The following is a 15,746-nucleotide window of genomic DNA, read 5'->3' as shown; positions in this document are numbered from 1 at the left end:
CCCTTAGGGACCCGGGAGTATACTACAAAAGTTGTCTATTTTAGAAGCTAAGATTTGTATACACAAGTAAGGTATGATTTACATAAAACTAGTTGTTCTCTTTTATGTCATACAGACACTTGTCAAACATCTAAAATTTAGGGTACTTGATTAGTATTTTAATTGAAGAAGATACTAGAAGTTTTTTAAAAAAAACACAGCAGAATGCAATGAATCAATAACAGTGGTAGGTTCTGTTCTGTGTTGCCGTGATTATTCAGCCGCTTGGAAGAGGTTAGGAGCTGTCTCCAACCTTGATGTTGAGCTTGTAAATAACCAAATTAAACTAGAACCTGAAACATAGGACTATTACATTCATTGAAGTATATCTACTCAAGAAATTTCATCATGATATTGTTTCAAGGTTTAATTGCAACTTTGGTCCCTGACGTTTACCAATACCACGATTTTGGTCCCCCACCTAATTTAATTACATGGATGGTCCCCAACGTTGTAGGTCGTGTGCAACATTAGTCCTACCGTTTATTTCTTAATGGAGGAGACTTACGTGGACGTCCAATTGGAGAGAGAAAGGAGGTATGAGGAGAGAGGGAAGCACGTGAGTATCACGTGACCCTTATCTGAACTCATTATACCCAAACCCCTGACCTCCCTAGAACGAAGGTAACACGATTTAGATCCCTAGGGTTTCAGATTTGGGTATAATGGGTTCATATAAGGTTCACGTGAGTTCACGTGATACTCACGTGCTTCCCTCTCTCCTCATACCTCATTTTTCTCTCCAACTAGACGTCCACGTAAGTCTCCTCCATTAAGAAATAAACGGTAGGACTAACGTTGCACACGACCTACAACGTTAGGGACCATCCATGTAATTAAATTAGGTGGGGGACCAAAATCGTGGCATTGGTAAACGTCGAGGACCAAAGTTGCAATTAAGCCTTGTTTCAACAGAAGAGGAGATTTAACTCTGCAAATATGACAGAAACCAAATTGTAAGAATTTACACTCTCTGCTTTCAATTGCAATTACAAACCATTTCAATTACCATGATAAAGATTAAAGAATATCAAAAATTAAAACCTCATCATAATCATATACATGCATGCATGATACAATGACTGATGAAACATGGCAGATTGAATTTCCTCTCCTCCTGAATTGGCTTCTCATATATAAGAGCAACAACAATAAGTAAGTAGAGAAACTGAAAAATTAAAGCTACTGCTACCATTTTGCCTGGCTCCATTCTGTTTGCCTTGGTTTCTTTCTTTTGGTCATCCTATCTATACATTAAATCTTCTTGTAGAAAAACATAGGGGATCAAAAACAGAAGGTAAAAGGAGACACTTAAAATCTTCTCTGGAGTTCTTTCATATGACCCAACTTCACACACAGTCCCCCCTGCAGGAAGTGTTTGGTTTTAACTTTTAAGACTTTGCCGGAAGTGTTGCAGAAAATGAAATATAAATTTATTCATTCATTCAAACGAACAATCAATCAGCAATGCAGAGTTCAAGAATTTTCCTCATTGCTTGTTTTTTCACTACCTTTCCATACACATCTTTGGCCAACTTGAAGACTTTTTCCATCTCCACATGGCCACCACCATTTTTCTTCATCTCCTCCACCAGTATCCTGAGCAACCTGTGATCACCCCCAACTACATCAGTGACACTATCAACCACCGCATCGAGCGCCGGAATCCTCCTCCCCCATCTCTTCATGGACCTCTCAGACCTATAAGCCTCTGAATATGCAGACCAAAAAGATGCCCTCAAAAACCCTTTCTCTTTTCCCCTCACCTTCCACCTCTTCATCTGATCCTCTAGTTTATACACAACACCACCCACATCCAACAACCCTCTTTCAACACCAATCTCAATCTCTTTCATCTCTTGTTTGGAGAAGATTTCCCCTTCAAATTTGCATCTCCTACACTTGCAATGTATTCCCCAGGTCACTGACATCTCTTTCCTCTTGTTCAAGGGAGACAAAGGATCAAGATAAGCAAAAGTGATCTCTTCACCAGCTTTCAAATCTTTGGAAGCATGAACAATCAGATAATCCCCCACATGCAACCTCCTTGCATTAGGACAACATGAATGATTGATGAAAGCAGGCAGCAACCACAACCCAACACCATAACAATCATTCTGCTTTCTCAAAATATTAGCCGAAACAGCATCCTCAGTGAGAGAATTCACATCCAATATAGCAAGTAGCTTAACCATATCAATCTCCTCAATTGATTCCACATCCTCCACATTCTGAGGCCTAAAGAGATCCACATCAGGCACTTCAAGCCCATCCTCATTCTCCCCAATTGACAACCTACCAATCAAACTCCTAGTCTTGTGACATTTCCTGATAAACTCCGAAACCTTATCAACAAAATTCTTCCAAATTACCAATTGTGCATCCTCACTCAAATCTTTACCTTCATTCAACAAACTTCTCTCAATTGCTATAGCCTTGGTGACCAAGATCAACGACCCGGCATCAATATTCTTCGTCGCGAACAGACCGCGCCCGCTGATCTCCGATTTCTTGATCTCCACAGCACCAATGTGTTCCGCGAGCTCCGGCGCCTTTCCCGGGAACCCATTTGCAACCCAATCTGAGAGATCAATAGACCCTGTTCTTGACAAAAATTCAAACTTTTTACATTTCTGAAAATACCCATTTAGGGTCTCAGAGTTCCCAGCAGCCTGAGGGTCAAGCAGAGCGATTCTGAAGCATTCCAGAGCCATTGAGTACCTGTTGAGACCGAGCAAGATCTTACCTTTGCAGACCAAGGTCTTGAAGTGAGTGGGATCGAGATTGAGAGCATGGTCACAATCTTGCAATGCGCAGTGGAAATCGCGCAACCTGGAGCTCGCTTCGGCGCGGTTGCAGAGGGCAATGCAGAGGGATTTGCGAAGCTTTTCAGGGTGAGAATGGGAGATTTGGATTTGGTGGGTGCAGAGGTTGATGAAGTGGGTATATGCATCGATTGAATCCTTCCATTCTTCTCTGATGAAAAGCTCTGTTGCTTTGGATCTGAGGTGTTGCAGTTGCAGATACTCCTCTTCTTCTGTCATTTCTTTCTCTACCTTTGTTGTTGTTTCCACTGCCAATGTTGTATTTCAAATGCAGCTTCTTCCAATTTTAAAATCTGTAACGGTTGCATTTATTTTAACTTTTATTATGCATAACTTCCCTAATTTGAGTTGAGAAGCACAACCAATGGGATAATAAAGATTTTTCCACATTTTCTTTTTATCCCTTTTTTTTTTGGCGGAGGCGAGAACGATCTGGGATGACCTTGACCTTGCTTGGAATTGGGGTCACCGGTAAGACATTTGTGAATCGGATTGCAAAGATCTTGTTGATGTTCTTGAGCATGCGGAGGCTAGCTCTAGTGTTGCGGCTAATTTTGGAGTTGTTGTCCTAGAGTTTGAGGGTGAGCGTAGTCTGGATTCCTCGAGAGGGTAACGGAGTAGCGGATTGGCTTGCTAGGAAAGGAGCTCGAAGTACACCGACAGCCGGTGGTGGATAGACTAGATGTGGAGCTGGAAACGATCATTTTGAAGGAGTAAAAAAAAATATCGATTATTTGTTTAATCACATTTGTAGTCTTGTTATATTACCCTGTGTTTCTCTATTATATAAACATTATTGTTGATTTTGGCTTAGGGTTGCCGTGTGAGCTGGTTAGAAAAATCAAAGTAAAAATTCTCTAATCAAAAGATTACTCGAGAATAAAATGTAGATTCATAAGGCACTCCAAAATACTATTAGTTTTTTTTTTTAGATAAGCCAAATGATATTAATGGGAGTACAAATGGGTACTCCAACCAATATACAAGAGAAACAATAAAAGAAACAAAACAGAGCTATATTATAAGACTATTAGTGATTGTTATTGAGAGCTTGAAAATGAGGTAAATCGTCAAAACTAAAGTAAGGGCTAAAATGGACAAATAAAGACTTAAGCTATATTTGACATGCTAGTTGATAAGTTATCTAAAAGCTAAAAAGCTGAGAGCACCTTAAGTGGTAAAGTTTTACTTGATAAATAAGTTGAAAACTAATAATGACAAATATCTCATACAATGTACAGAAGTTCTCCTGAATACAAAAAAGTGAATATAAAGAAAAATTTATAAATTAATGTAATTAAAAAATAAATAGTAAAAGAACTTAATTAATAAAAAAAATGATAAAAATTATTATTTGAGAAATTAAAACATCAATTAAAAATTTAGTATTTTGTTCATATCAGTAGTCATGAATGAGATTTTAATTTTTCTTCAAGTATAGAAACTATAAATACATAAAAATACATTACAGTTTCATATAGAAATTTTAAATACAGCATTCAGGATTTTTGGTTTTGTCCCAGTCCACCGGCCATAGAGGTATTCAGATAGAGCAAAGATGTCTTTCGTCCGCTTGAGTTTGTCACCTCTAAATTGGAACAAGAAGCATTTTGGGTCTCTCTATCTCATCCATTTGAAGAAAATTTCACATTGGTATTCCTATTGCACAGCCAAAATAAAATGACACCAATGACTAGCCAACTCTGGAAACAAACCCTTTCCAAGAGTAAGCCGTTTCCATGGAGCTCAAGCTGTTGTTTAACAATGCAATGAAAATCACTAGTGAGAACATGGATAATCATGATCAATGCAACGAAATAAATATGTGAAAAGGACTAAGAAAATATGTGAAACAATTTCAAGAAATTCAGGTTTCTGGGAAATATTTTGAAATTGCACCTTTTGGTTCAAAACTTATGCCCAAAAGGATTGTTTTGAAATCCTTAACCCCACTACTTCTTTAGAGTGTACATTCCATCCCGAAGTTCCAACTTCTCCTCAGAGACTAGACCAGACAAAAAGCTTTGTAGTTGTTGCAGTGACTTGTCATATGGGGGGTCGGCAATGCAAAACATCTGTTGTAATGCAATCACATAATGAATAAAACTGATAATGATAACAGTGACTGTCCAACCATTTACGAGCTGTAAAACTATTCTTTTTTTATTTTATTTTGGGCACCAGTGTAAAACCATTCTTACCTTGAGAGTATTGTGAATGCGATCTAATGCCATGCTACCAAAGTTTGTCAGCATCCCCATGATAAATTTCTAACATAAAACAACGCATGTTAGATATCATAACTTAAATGCATTGCACATTCACTTATGTTTAAATACTTCAGCAAGCATAAACAAGAAAACTGTGCAGCCAACTATCATCATAGGTTAGAAGATGTATTACACATTAGCAAAACTAGGAGTAACATGCTTATGATGAAGAAAAGGACAGCTTTATTTACTCCGTGGAATTTCTGTTCTCATATGGTATTCCTCCATTTATTGGTTTTACCCAAACCCCTTTTTGTTGTCAGGAGACCATTAAGAATTTCTACAACATGAGCATATACTACCCACATAGATTAAATAATGTACAATACACAGATTCCCATTTGTTGGTAGTTGATAGGTACCAGTGAAAACAGAATGAAAATGGAACATGTTAGAAGTATAATATAAAACCATTCATATGTCATTGACCCAAAAGCTCAAGCTTTTGGGATAATTGGTTCATGTACTGGTCTCAAAACTTTTACGAATCTTTATTGCCCCCATTATTCTAATAAAAGAAGTTGAATTTCAGCAAATGGCAAGTGAGTCTCTGTGCATTGTCCACGGTTCAAGCCCAATTATAATATAAAACCATTCATGTGTCTTTTACTTAAGCTTTTGGGATAATTAGTTCTTGACATAACGTATATTAATGAATAAAAGTGCATTCAGGTTTGGAATAGATGGATGACAGTACAAAGTGCAGAAGAAAGTAAAGGGAAGCACAGAACAAAGTCTAAGGCACTTAGAACAGCCTAAACTCTCTGAATTCCAGACTAATTCAAGCCTGCCCACTCTCCACTTCCCATTTTCTTTTAGTCCTCATTCTGTTACAACATACCCGCTCAACCCAAGATTCTCCACGCACACTGCCCATACTATGCACCCTCACTATGCAGTTAGTTATTTTCTCTCTCTGAGCTGTGATCAAATGCGGCGCACCTCTTGTTCCTTCTCTTTACCACTTTTTAGTAACAGGTTTCCTACCAGTAGTTTATATTTTTTTATCAATGATTAAAAATATGAAAGCAAGTTACTCCTAAAACATAATACACAACTTTATCTCATGTACCTCATATATAGTCATCTCCTTACGAAGTTGATTTTCAATAGTGGCCACAGCCCTATCTTCCTCCTCATCACCTCCTCCAAGAAGTTCCTGAGTACTGCCACTACTGTCTCCTTTCTTTGTCTCAACCATGCTTTCCATAATGGTGAATACATGGTCAGAGGAGTCTCCCCCTGACGACTCTGCAATGACCCCCTGTGTATTTAAAAGGATCTGTTAGTATCATCTTCACTGCTAAACATATTACATAAGACCTACACAGTTTTAAACATGATAATCAACAGTTCATAAAATTTTACCCAATTGAACAGCAAGTCAAGCCATAAAAAGATAAGGATGAATGATTCATATGAACATCAATACCAAACTAAAATAATATTTGTCGACAGAACTAAAAGAATACCAAGAAAAATTGTATAAGAGGCCTATCAGATATACCTTGCTTATCCAGAAACTCATTCTCCGATTCAATGCATCAACAGGTATGCCAACAGCAGCCGCAAGGTTTTTGGAGGTCCAGCTGAAGGCAGAAATGTAATAACATTACTTTACAATTAAAAAAAAGACTAAATGTATGCATCGATTGCTGAGGATACCTGGTTTGATCTTGAAATTTCACAATGATGGATGCATGAACAGGGGCTACTGTGAATTGCAATACCCTATCTTTCAACTGCAGCTCCAGCTATACCATTGGATATGATAACATTAGGAGAAAATACAGGTAAAACTGTACAAGGTGGGCAAGGGGAAACTTCACTCATCAAGTTATAAAAACTGCTAAATATTTGCAGACAAGTAGAGATCACAAATATATAGAACAACTAACCTTGACGGTCCCAAGACTTTTTTTCCACTGTAGCTTACGAGGTGTTTTGATTTCATTAAATCTCTTTGCATAATCGGAAAGGAGTTTGTCCACAGGTTCAGGCAGGTTAAGGGGCTCATCCTGTAATTCTCTACCAAGTTAATCATAGAACACAGTTTTGCCAAAATATATTTTGGTCCAACATATTCATTTATAGCAAAAGGCTAGACATTTTTATCATACTGTGCTTGGCTTTATGCTTCAAATTGAGAATGACTCAATAAGACAATAGATCATAAAAGCAGAGTAACCCAATTTCAAGGGAAGATAACAGATAATAAAAGTACCAAGGCATATATATCTTACTAGTGTGAAGAAATTCTCAACATGTTTGCATGAAATTAACACTGAAAGTGAAAAGGAATATCAAGGAACTCTGAAATTGGTTAAGCTTCTTAAGAAGACTCAGATCAAATTTTAGAACAAGATTTTACTAGGTGGTTGTGACGATGAGTAATATAGATCTAGCAATGCCATAATATCCAATGATAAACTACTATGCTTGTAAGAGTCGATGGAATGAGGGATTAGGGTCTGGAACTCTGGTGGAGAAAGAGTTAGGAGATGAAATCAAATGTATTTCCTGGATCGGTTCACAAAAAAATTATAACTGAACCACAATAAGAAACAATTTGACCAGACTGTTAGCTGTACAATAAAACGGGATGGATGATGGATCAGCTTTTTGGTAAAACGGTTAGATTTTAAAAAACAGTTTGGTTTAATTTTGGTTTGGTTCATTGAACCGGTTATTTTGCACATACCTATAATTTAATCAAGATTACACCCTATAATTTAATCAAGAATCTCGTATGCAAACCTGTATTGGAGGCCAGAAATTTGAAGATATGATAGTGGCAGAAATTTTGTCCATGGATATTGCATTCTCTTCCACCTCAACATCTAAGAGTGCATCAACAAACTTTCGTCACAAAGACTTCAAAATAAATAATAGTTAAAATTGTCTTTGGCAATGAGAAACATGGAATATCTGAACTTGGAAATTACTTGTCTGAGATGGCTGAGATATGGTAGCTTTAATGTTACTGTTGATTCTCTTTGAGCCAATTAAATCATTGAGCATAATCTCACATTTTTGTAGACTGCTCTCTCCAAAGTGAATCTGCAAAACAAAGCAAGATTAAAGACACGCAATAATAATTAAATATTAACTGCATACCCAGTCAAACAAAGGCAACGAGAGTTTTTATTTGACTAAGTACCTTAAGGAGTTCTAGAGTACGTATCTCAGAGTCAATATCATAATCAGATTTATTTAGTAGTTTTTCAGCAAGCATAGTTCGATATTCATGAACTAATTGATCTTTTGAACCAATTATGCCAACAATCATCCCAAGTATGTCAACCTTCCTTTGGTTTCTGCTTCCCTTTAATGGATCTGCTTCCACAGGATCAGGTTGCCATCTGCTTGGGAAAACCCAAAGGGAAAAAAATTAGTTTATAATAAGGAAGGCAAAATACACAAGAAAGAAGAGTGAAAACAGCATATCATCAATCAGAATACAAATATACCGTGAGGCATTGATCCATGCTTCCCTATCATCAGTGTTAAAATCATCGTCAACACCAACATTCTCTTGAATCTCTTCATCTCTGTTCAACTCTTCCAGAAGGCTATCTCCCGGATTTCCAGATGCACTCGAATTTCCACCAGTCCCATCTGTCAGCATGGTCACTATGCATTTTATAGTATCTCTTCTTCCTCTTAAATAATCCCTTATAGGTTCACCAACTGCCTCAAGGAAAACACCTGCAGGGTCTATTGTCCTTAGGGCTTTAATAGTTGAAACATATTGGTGCAATATATCATTGGTTGATGCGCCTGCAGTAAGCAAGCGATAACGCAGTGCAGAAATAAATGACTCCACCAGCTTCGAATGTTGTCCAGTGTATTCAAGACACAATTTTAAGTCTTCAATTGCAGGAGAGCTTCAAATATCAACAGAGAAAGGAAATTCAACAGCCAGAAGACATTGCACAAACAAATGAGTTATGATCTACAAAGAATTAATTTGTCGTGACAGGTCCAATGGTGCTTGTGGTTATTGTTGGTGTTTAAAATTTATTGAAAACAAAGGTTAATAATTCAAACACAATAAGTTTCATTATTCTGTCATACATCCACAACTATCAAGGTTGCCAAACGCAAGAGTCTACATAAACTCAAAACCTAATATATCATCCAAACATAATTGAATTGCATTAACATGATAAATATTCAACATTCCAACTCTAACAATAAAGCACATCACAATAATAGAAGTATGATGATACAAGTTATAATCATACATAAATATGACCAAATCATCAAGTGAAATTTTAAAGTAATAGTTGAGAATAACAGCAGAAAAAGAGTTGATGGACAGGCTCAATATACTGGACGTATACATAGACTATTAGACTGATAGACATAGGTTCACATGAAAGCAAAGACAATGAAATTTGAGCAAAAGGAGAGATGGTTTCATGCAGTCAGCTGTGCAGTGATGGTACTAGACAATTAAGGAAGCACCCATCAGTGATATGTTTGTGTAGGGAAGGGTCCTTGCACAGTGGGCGCATCAGAGCATCAAAGGTTGGGTTTCTAAACGAACAGTAGCATGCTAACCAAAATGTTCTTGGTCGGTAAATGGCTGTGAGCTTAGCAAGCTGAGACAGCAAGGAGAGGGTCTTTGCTTGGCTGGGATGCCTCACAAATCTGGTCATGAGTTATCCTAGAACAAGACCAATACTATAGGAAACAAGCCTAATTGAAAACGTTGTTGTTTGCCAATTTTAAGGGTTAATTTTCTGAATTTAGCAAATCTATCCAAGTTCATATGAGTTACCACGAATGTACCGAGTTTACAAGAGATTTGACTCGATTTTCCTACCTAGAATTGTAGACTCGTACAAGTTTTGAGTCAACTCACGAGTTTGACACCCATGACAACTACATTTATGAGGAGAAATGTCAATGCCTAGAGCAATCGTCATTCTCTTCTTCTAGAATAGGAAGCTCAACCCCCAAAAAATGTTTCAGTCAATGATGTTTTCAGTTTAGTAAGACATAAAAGAGGACAATAACTTTTCTAATTGTAAAACCAGAAAGAAAGCAGAAAAGTATAATTAAGAAACTACCTCTCAGGATAATCAACAATTATCTCAAATAATTTGGCTATTCTTAAATCTTGTAGTGTTTCATAAGCAAAATATTCCAGCCGCAACTTCCATCTAACAAGCCCTTCAGAGGGAGTATCAATTCCAGGACAGAACAAAGATGGCTGTGGTGCTAAAGGTGATTTGAGACCGGATGAAGTACTCTCATAACTAACAGAGTCACCAAGATAGACAAGAAGGGCATGCAGAAACTGGAGAGGAACAGCCTGAACGATTCCAGTTATAAGTATCATATGTAAGAACTGTGAAAACATTTGCTTCCTTAAGCAGGCTAGTATGGAAGACAATATATTTTAGATAGAACACAGTGACTATCCAATTTTAATTTCTTTATATTAACAACTTTGGAACATGTCTGCAGATGCCCTTACCCAGTTGAGTTATTGAATGATCATTGATATTTTCATACAAAATGTGATTCTAGACCAGGAAATATAAAAAATAATGATGTAAAAGAAATTAAAATATATCATATGAAATCATAGTTTTGTAAGAATTAAGATAAGATGCAACATGATTGAGGAAATATAAAATGCTATTAAAAAAATTTAGTAGAGGGAAACTTGTTTTAGGTGTCATAAATTTTGTCAAAATTAGGTATTTGGAAATGCTTTGTGTGTGTGTGTGTGTGGGGGGGGGGGGGGGGTAGGCGCTATTTGATTAATCAATCTCTATCAAATCATAACTACTAAAGATGATAAATTGCTGACTGAATGGTGAGAATCAAAACAACATTTTCTTATCAGCATCTAAGACAAATTCACACTTGTAAATATAATTCAAAATTATGATTCAATGTAGTTTAAAAAATAATAATGGAAGCTTGGCAGACAATTAGGACTAGTAAAAGAACAAAATGTTCTTCAGGAGTAACAATTGATAATTCGTAATGTAGAATCAACAGTAAAGGATAAACGTGGCTTGTGCAAGACACAATGGAATATGTATCCCATATTACATTTATCTTTCTTTGCACTCAGGAGCACAGGATGGATTATAGATACACAAGTTATATGCACTACAGACCTGTATCCAGCTTTGAATAGATTGTAAAACAGAGCTCCTAAACTCATCACCAGCTACATCGTATACTTTTGCCTGTCATTCAGATTTCAGACAAGATAAAAACAATGTCATACAAAGATTAAACTCACATGGAGATACATACAAAGTGCAACAAAAAGGTCAAAGCAAAATTAGTAAAAGAAATTGAGGAAATACCGAAATATGGAAAAGCCAGATTTTGAATTAGACAAATATGCTTACCTTCAGTAGTAAAAATATGGCAGAAGCATAAGCATCTTCGGCCATAGAAGTAAATCCAAGACTTCTAAGACCAAGAACAACTTTTCCAATGTTCTTCACCAGTCTACTGCTTTCTGATAACCTATGGTTGTTATAGCACTCATCATCAACATCCATGTCACCAACCTTGTTGCATGTTTTTCCTTTTTCATCTAAATCCATGCCATCCTTATTTTGAGATGTGTTATCATCGAACTCAACATCCATGATCGTACTTAACTCCTCCAGTCTTCTTTTAAAATACCAATGCAGTATAACTAATGGTAGCAAACGAGGGGAAGAGAAACCGGAAAAAAAAGGAACAAAATGGTAAGCTCATACGAAAACCAAAGAAGAATATTAACATGAAAATAACTATATTTCCAATAAGCGTAACTTTCAAGCAACCACAATTTTCTACCAAGATCAAAGAAAGTATCATACTGAGAACCAACCTGTATGACACGTAATAGAGCTAATGTAATGGCAGCAAACTTTGATGAGGCATATAGTGAAGACCAAGTTATTTTTCAACAAGATTCTTTAATGAAATGAAATGAGGTATATGGTGAAGACCATATGTATTGTGCGTAAATGAAACGAGGCATATGGTAAAGACCAAAGTATTTTTTAACAAGATTTGATAATGAACGCGACCAAATTAATTTATTACATGAAATGGCAACCCCTCTTTTAACATGAATAAAAAATCAACAACGGCTAACAAACCAGGGAAAACTCGAGGAAGTGTGGCCATAAGCACAGAAGAGACAATCCACTGATACTTAGATGTAAGGTAGTTTCTTTCTGCCTCGAAATCATGGCTTTCCTCTGACATTTGATCCTTGTAAGATTGTAAAGCATGGACTAATATCAACAAGCACTTCTCCTGATACTGTTTCTCCATAGAGATCTCTTCCAAAGCATTGTACAACACACTCTGAATATCATCCTCATCAATCTAATTTCTCATCAAAACATCAACTCTTAGAACTAGCACAAGCCACCAAACACAATAGAATAACATGGTTTCATGAAATACTCACATCATCGAGATCATCATTCTTGGTAAACCCAGCAGCATAAGGTTCAAAATGCCGCCAGAAACTCGATGCCCCATTTCGTTCAAACGTTTCCTGCGACCAAAAGGGTGTGTGAAAATTCGAAGATTGTGATTGCATTAAGGGAAATAAACAATGGGGTGTGGGTGGGGTACCTCAAGGACTCGGAGAAAGTGGTCGCGAACGAGTGAGTGGAGGCCGTGTTTGCAGAGGCAGTGGACGTGGGAAACGAAGTCAGCGCCGCCGACGGAGAGATCGCCGGCACCGGCGAGGAGGGATTGTGTGGCGTTGCAGAAGGCGTTGTAGCTGTCGAGGATTTCGTGCACGGAGTCTTGGCTCAAAGAGTTCAGAATATCACTTGATGACTCCGAATTGAGCATTGTTTCACGGCGGAGGCGGCGCGAGGATCGGCGGTGAAGGACCGGGAGAAGGCGGCAACTCCTCAGTCACTGGCGTGAACTCTGATGTGCCATGCGGCTTTCCACTGGTGAAGTCTGCAACGGCGGAAACCTAGCTCTGAGTCGGGCGGCGCCGCCACGATGAGGTCCCTGAGCTCCGCCGTGAACGATTTTGTTGCCGGTGTGAAGCTCCAAGATTATCTAATTAGGGATTTGGTTGTAAGGTTTCAAAAGTTAGAACAAACCGCGCATGGGTTTTTTTCCTTGCAATTTTAATGTATTTGAATTTGAATTATTTATATACGAAAGGTGTCACCGATAGGCGATAGCTCGCGTGGTAAGAGTATGAGGCATATAGGTTGGGGAGGGAAGGTTCCACTTTAGAGGGTGAAATTTATCATTTCGATTTGCTAAAATAAAGTTATCACAAAAAGTAGTTCGAGTGGTAAGAGCCGGTAAACATGTGAGTTTGAGAATGAGAGATCCAAAAATGGACAGCTTCTTAAACTCATTATGACTAATATCACAAAATAACTAGTGACTAACTCAGTAGATACTAAAAAATATTAAATTTTAGGGTTAAGGTTTTGGTCCTTGTATAAGATGCTATGTTTGGAAATGGTACCTTTTTTTGAGTAAAGTTTGAACTCAATCCCTACTATTTGAGAAACTACTGATTTTAGTCTCTGGTGTCGGTCCGGTGACTGTTGCCACTAACTCGCTAATAAACATAACCCTGACAAAATTGGTGAAATTATGTGGCAATTACATGTAGGATCGGTGATGACATATGGCAAAGATTACTGTGGCACCGCCCTGTTGAGAGATTTTTTCTCTATACTAATACTACTTTTAAAATCCTCAAGACTCAATTCCAGTATAGAATAGGGTTTTGTCGTATCCGCAGGGAATTGGTAATACTACGTCGTTCAATAGTTTTAGTATCTTAAGTAATGGGGTTTCAGAAGATTTTGAGAGGATTTTTGTAACAAACAAAAAATAAAAACAAAGCAAAACAGAATAGAAAACAACAGGGCAGAGAAACTGCTGGGATTAGATTCCATTGATTAACCTTTCTATATCCTACTGATTCAAATACATATCATGTCTATGCATATGATTCCTCCCACCATTTCTTATCTAACTACCCAGTCCCCCGGCGTAGAAGATTATCAACTCAATTATATTAATCTTCAATCCCTTGATCGATTAACAATAGTGAGTAGCATTAAGCATGGATGTTTGAATAGACTAATGATCTAACCCTATCCCTAGATCTTAGAGTCATTAGATGATTTCTCCTAGTTCAGATTTAAATAGTCAGTTCCCACCATCCTATTAAATCTAAATTCATGTTCTAGGTGATCAATCCAAAACAAGCATGAAGCACAAGAGAAAATCACTAAATCATAAACAAAGGAACATGATAGTATATAAACTGAATCAAATAGAACACATAGAGATTTATCAACTACATCTAATCCCAACAAGAGAGATTAGTTATCCATTTCCATGGATAACTTTACAAACATGGAAAAGAAGCGAGAAGAACCGAAGACTCCGCGATGTTTCGCCGTCAAATCCGGCACCCAAGCCTCCTCCCCAAGTGCTCCTAGCTTTCTCCCCTGTTTCTAAGGTTTGGAAGTGAAGAGAAATGAAGAAAATATGGAAAAATTCGAACTCCCTCTGTTCTGCCCTGTTTCAAGCCATTTATAGACTTTAAACCGTCTTAATTTCGCTCGAGCGAGATTCTTGTTCGCTCGAGCGGGTGGCTTTCTTCATGTCTGGGTTTCCTGCACCGCCATAGCTCGCTTGAGCGAAATACCATCTCGCTTGAGCGAGATCTTCCCTGAAACTTTGGCTTGAGCGAATTTTCTTTGGCTTGAGCGAGTTCTTTTCCCTAAAATGGATTTCTTCACCCTCTTGTTGCTTTTCTTCAATGAAATCTTAATGGAAATTCTTTAACATCCATTCCTACATCAAAAATAGGGATTAGAATCTAAATTCAACATAAAAGCTATACTAATTTTAATTATTTACTAAACTACACAGTTGAGGGTTAATTGATATGAAATTCTACACTTTTATCAAAGATAAGTGCCCAAAGTAATATGGAAAACTACGTAAAATTGACACTTATCAACTCCCCCCAACTTGGAACTTTGTTTGTCCTCAAACAAAGGTACTGATTATCCAAAATCATATGTACAAGGTTCTTGCAACAAGCATGATAAACATGAACACTCAATTCCAATTTCTTTCACCAAAACACATTTTCCAGCTTGCATTCTCAATCCAAACATGTGATGCCCACAAAGAGAACACATAGTAATGAACAATACACACTCAATATGAGTTGATGAGGCAATCACAATCAAATGTTTCTCAACCAAGGAATTTATCAATCAATTGGCAAATAAACTTGTAAAGCCAAAATAGGGTAAGTGTTTCACACAATGTCAACCATTGAATCATAACAATTCAAATTTGATATCTGTCTCACAATTATCATAACTGCATGGTAAATCAAGGATCACTAAGGTCTTATAGGGTTGTAATGAGGCCTGGTTTCCAAAGAAACATTGGTTTTTCTGGATATTCAAACACTTTATAATCAAGAGATCATACACAATGTAATGCCAATCATGAATCCTTCACTCTCCTTACCAATATTTTCTTTGTCACCATTTTCTCACAAATTAAATCACAAACCCTTTTCTTTCCCTTCAATTCCCCAATCCTACACTTTTCT

The 15,746-nt window shown here is 37.2% G+C and overlaps 2 protein-coding genes across 2 annotated transcripts; both read right to left on the bottom strand.

The window, feature by feature from the left end:
- Positions 1–1,044: 1,044 nt before the first annotated feature.
- On the bottom strand, positions 1,045–3,223 carry LOC130715731 (methyltransferase FGSG_00040). Its single transcript, XM_057565846.1, has one exon. The coding sequence runs from the start codon at positions 3,081–3,083 to the stop codon at positions 1,497–1,499; it is 1,587 nt and encodes a 528-aa protein (XP_057421829.1). The 5' UTR covers positions 3,084–3,223; the 3' UTR covers positions 1,045–1,496.
- A 979-nt stretch (positions 3,224–4,202) lies between these two features.
- LOC130714184 (anaphase-promoting complex subunit 2) lies at positions 4,203–13,253 on the bottom strand. The gene is made up of 17 exons (XM_057564075.1): positions 12,752–13,253; positions 12,582–12,671; positions 12,265–12,496; positions 11,518–11,813; positions 11,278–11,349; positions 10,213–10,457; positions 8,605–9,021; positions 8,295–8,496; positions 8,080–8,194; positions 7,892–7,974; positions 7,033–7,152; positions 6,800–6,888; positions 6,642–6,723; positions 6,207–6,398; positions 5,066–5,134; positions 4,764–4,939; positions 4,203–4,615 (listed from the first exon to the last, which is right to left on the bottom strand). The coding sequence occupies exons 1-16, from the start codon at positions 12,974–12,976 to the stop codon at positions 4,817–4,819; spliced, it is 2,652 nt and encodes an 883-aa protein (XP_057420058.1). The 5' UTR covers positions 12,977–13,253; the 3' UTR covers positions 4,203–4,615; positions 4,764–4,816.
- Between the last annotated feature and the right edge of the window lie 2,493 nt (positions 13,254–15,746).

This window comes from Lotus japonicus, chromosome 4 (assembly GCF_012489685.1).
Source record: "Lotus japonicus ecotype B-129 chromosome 4, LjGifu_v1.2".
Taxonomy (NCBI): Eukaryota; Viridiplantae; Streptophyta; class Magnoliopsida; order Fabales; family Fabaceae; genus Lotus; species Lotus japonicus.
Note: the sequence above shows the minus strand (reverse complement) of the source record. Positions and strands in the feature narration are given on the sequence as shown.

Bases quoted from the DNA above. Each gene is read 5' to 3' on its own strand.
- LOC130715731 (XM_057565846.1), bottom strand. From the start codon at position 3,083: ATGACAGAAGAAGAGGAGTATCTGCAACTGCAACACCTCAGATCCAAA.
- LOC130714184 (XM_057564075.1), bottom strand. From the start codon at position 12,976: ATGCTCAATTCGGAGTCATCAAGTGATATTCTGAACTCTTTGAGCCAA. The intron at 10,458-11,277 runs GTCTGTAGTGCA...GGAATCGTTCAG, and splicing joins CTATTCAAAGCTGGATACAG to GCTGTTCCTCTCCAGTTTCT. The intron at 6,399-6,641 runs GTATATCTGATA...TTAAATACACAG, and splicing joins TGAGTTTCTGGATAAGCAAG to GGGGTCATTGCAGAGTCGTC.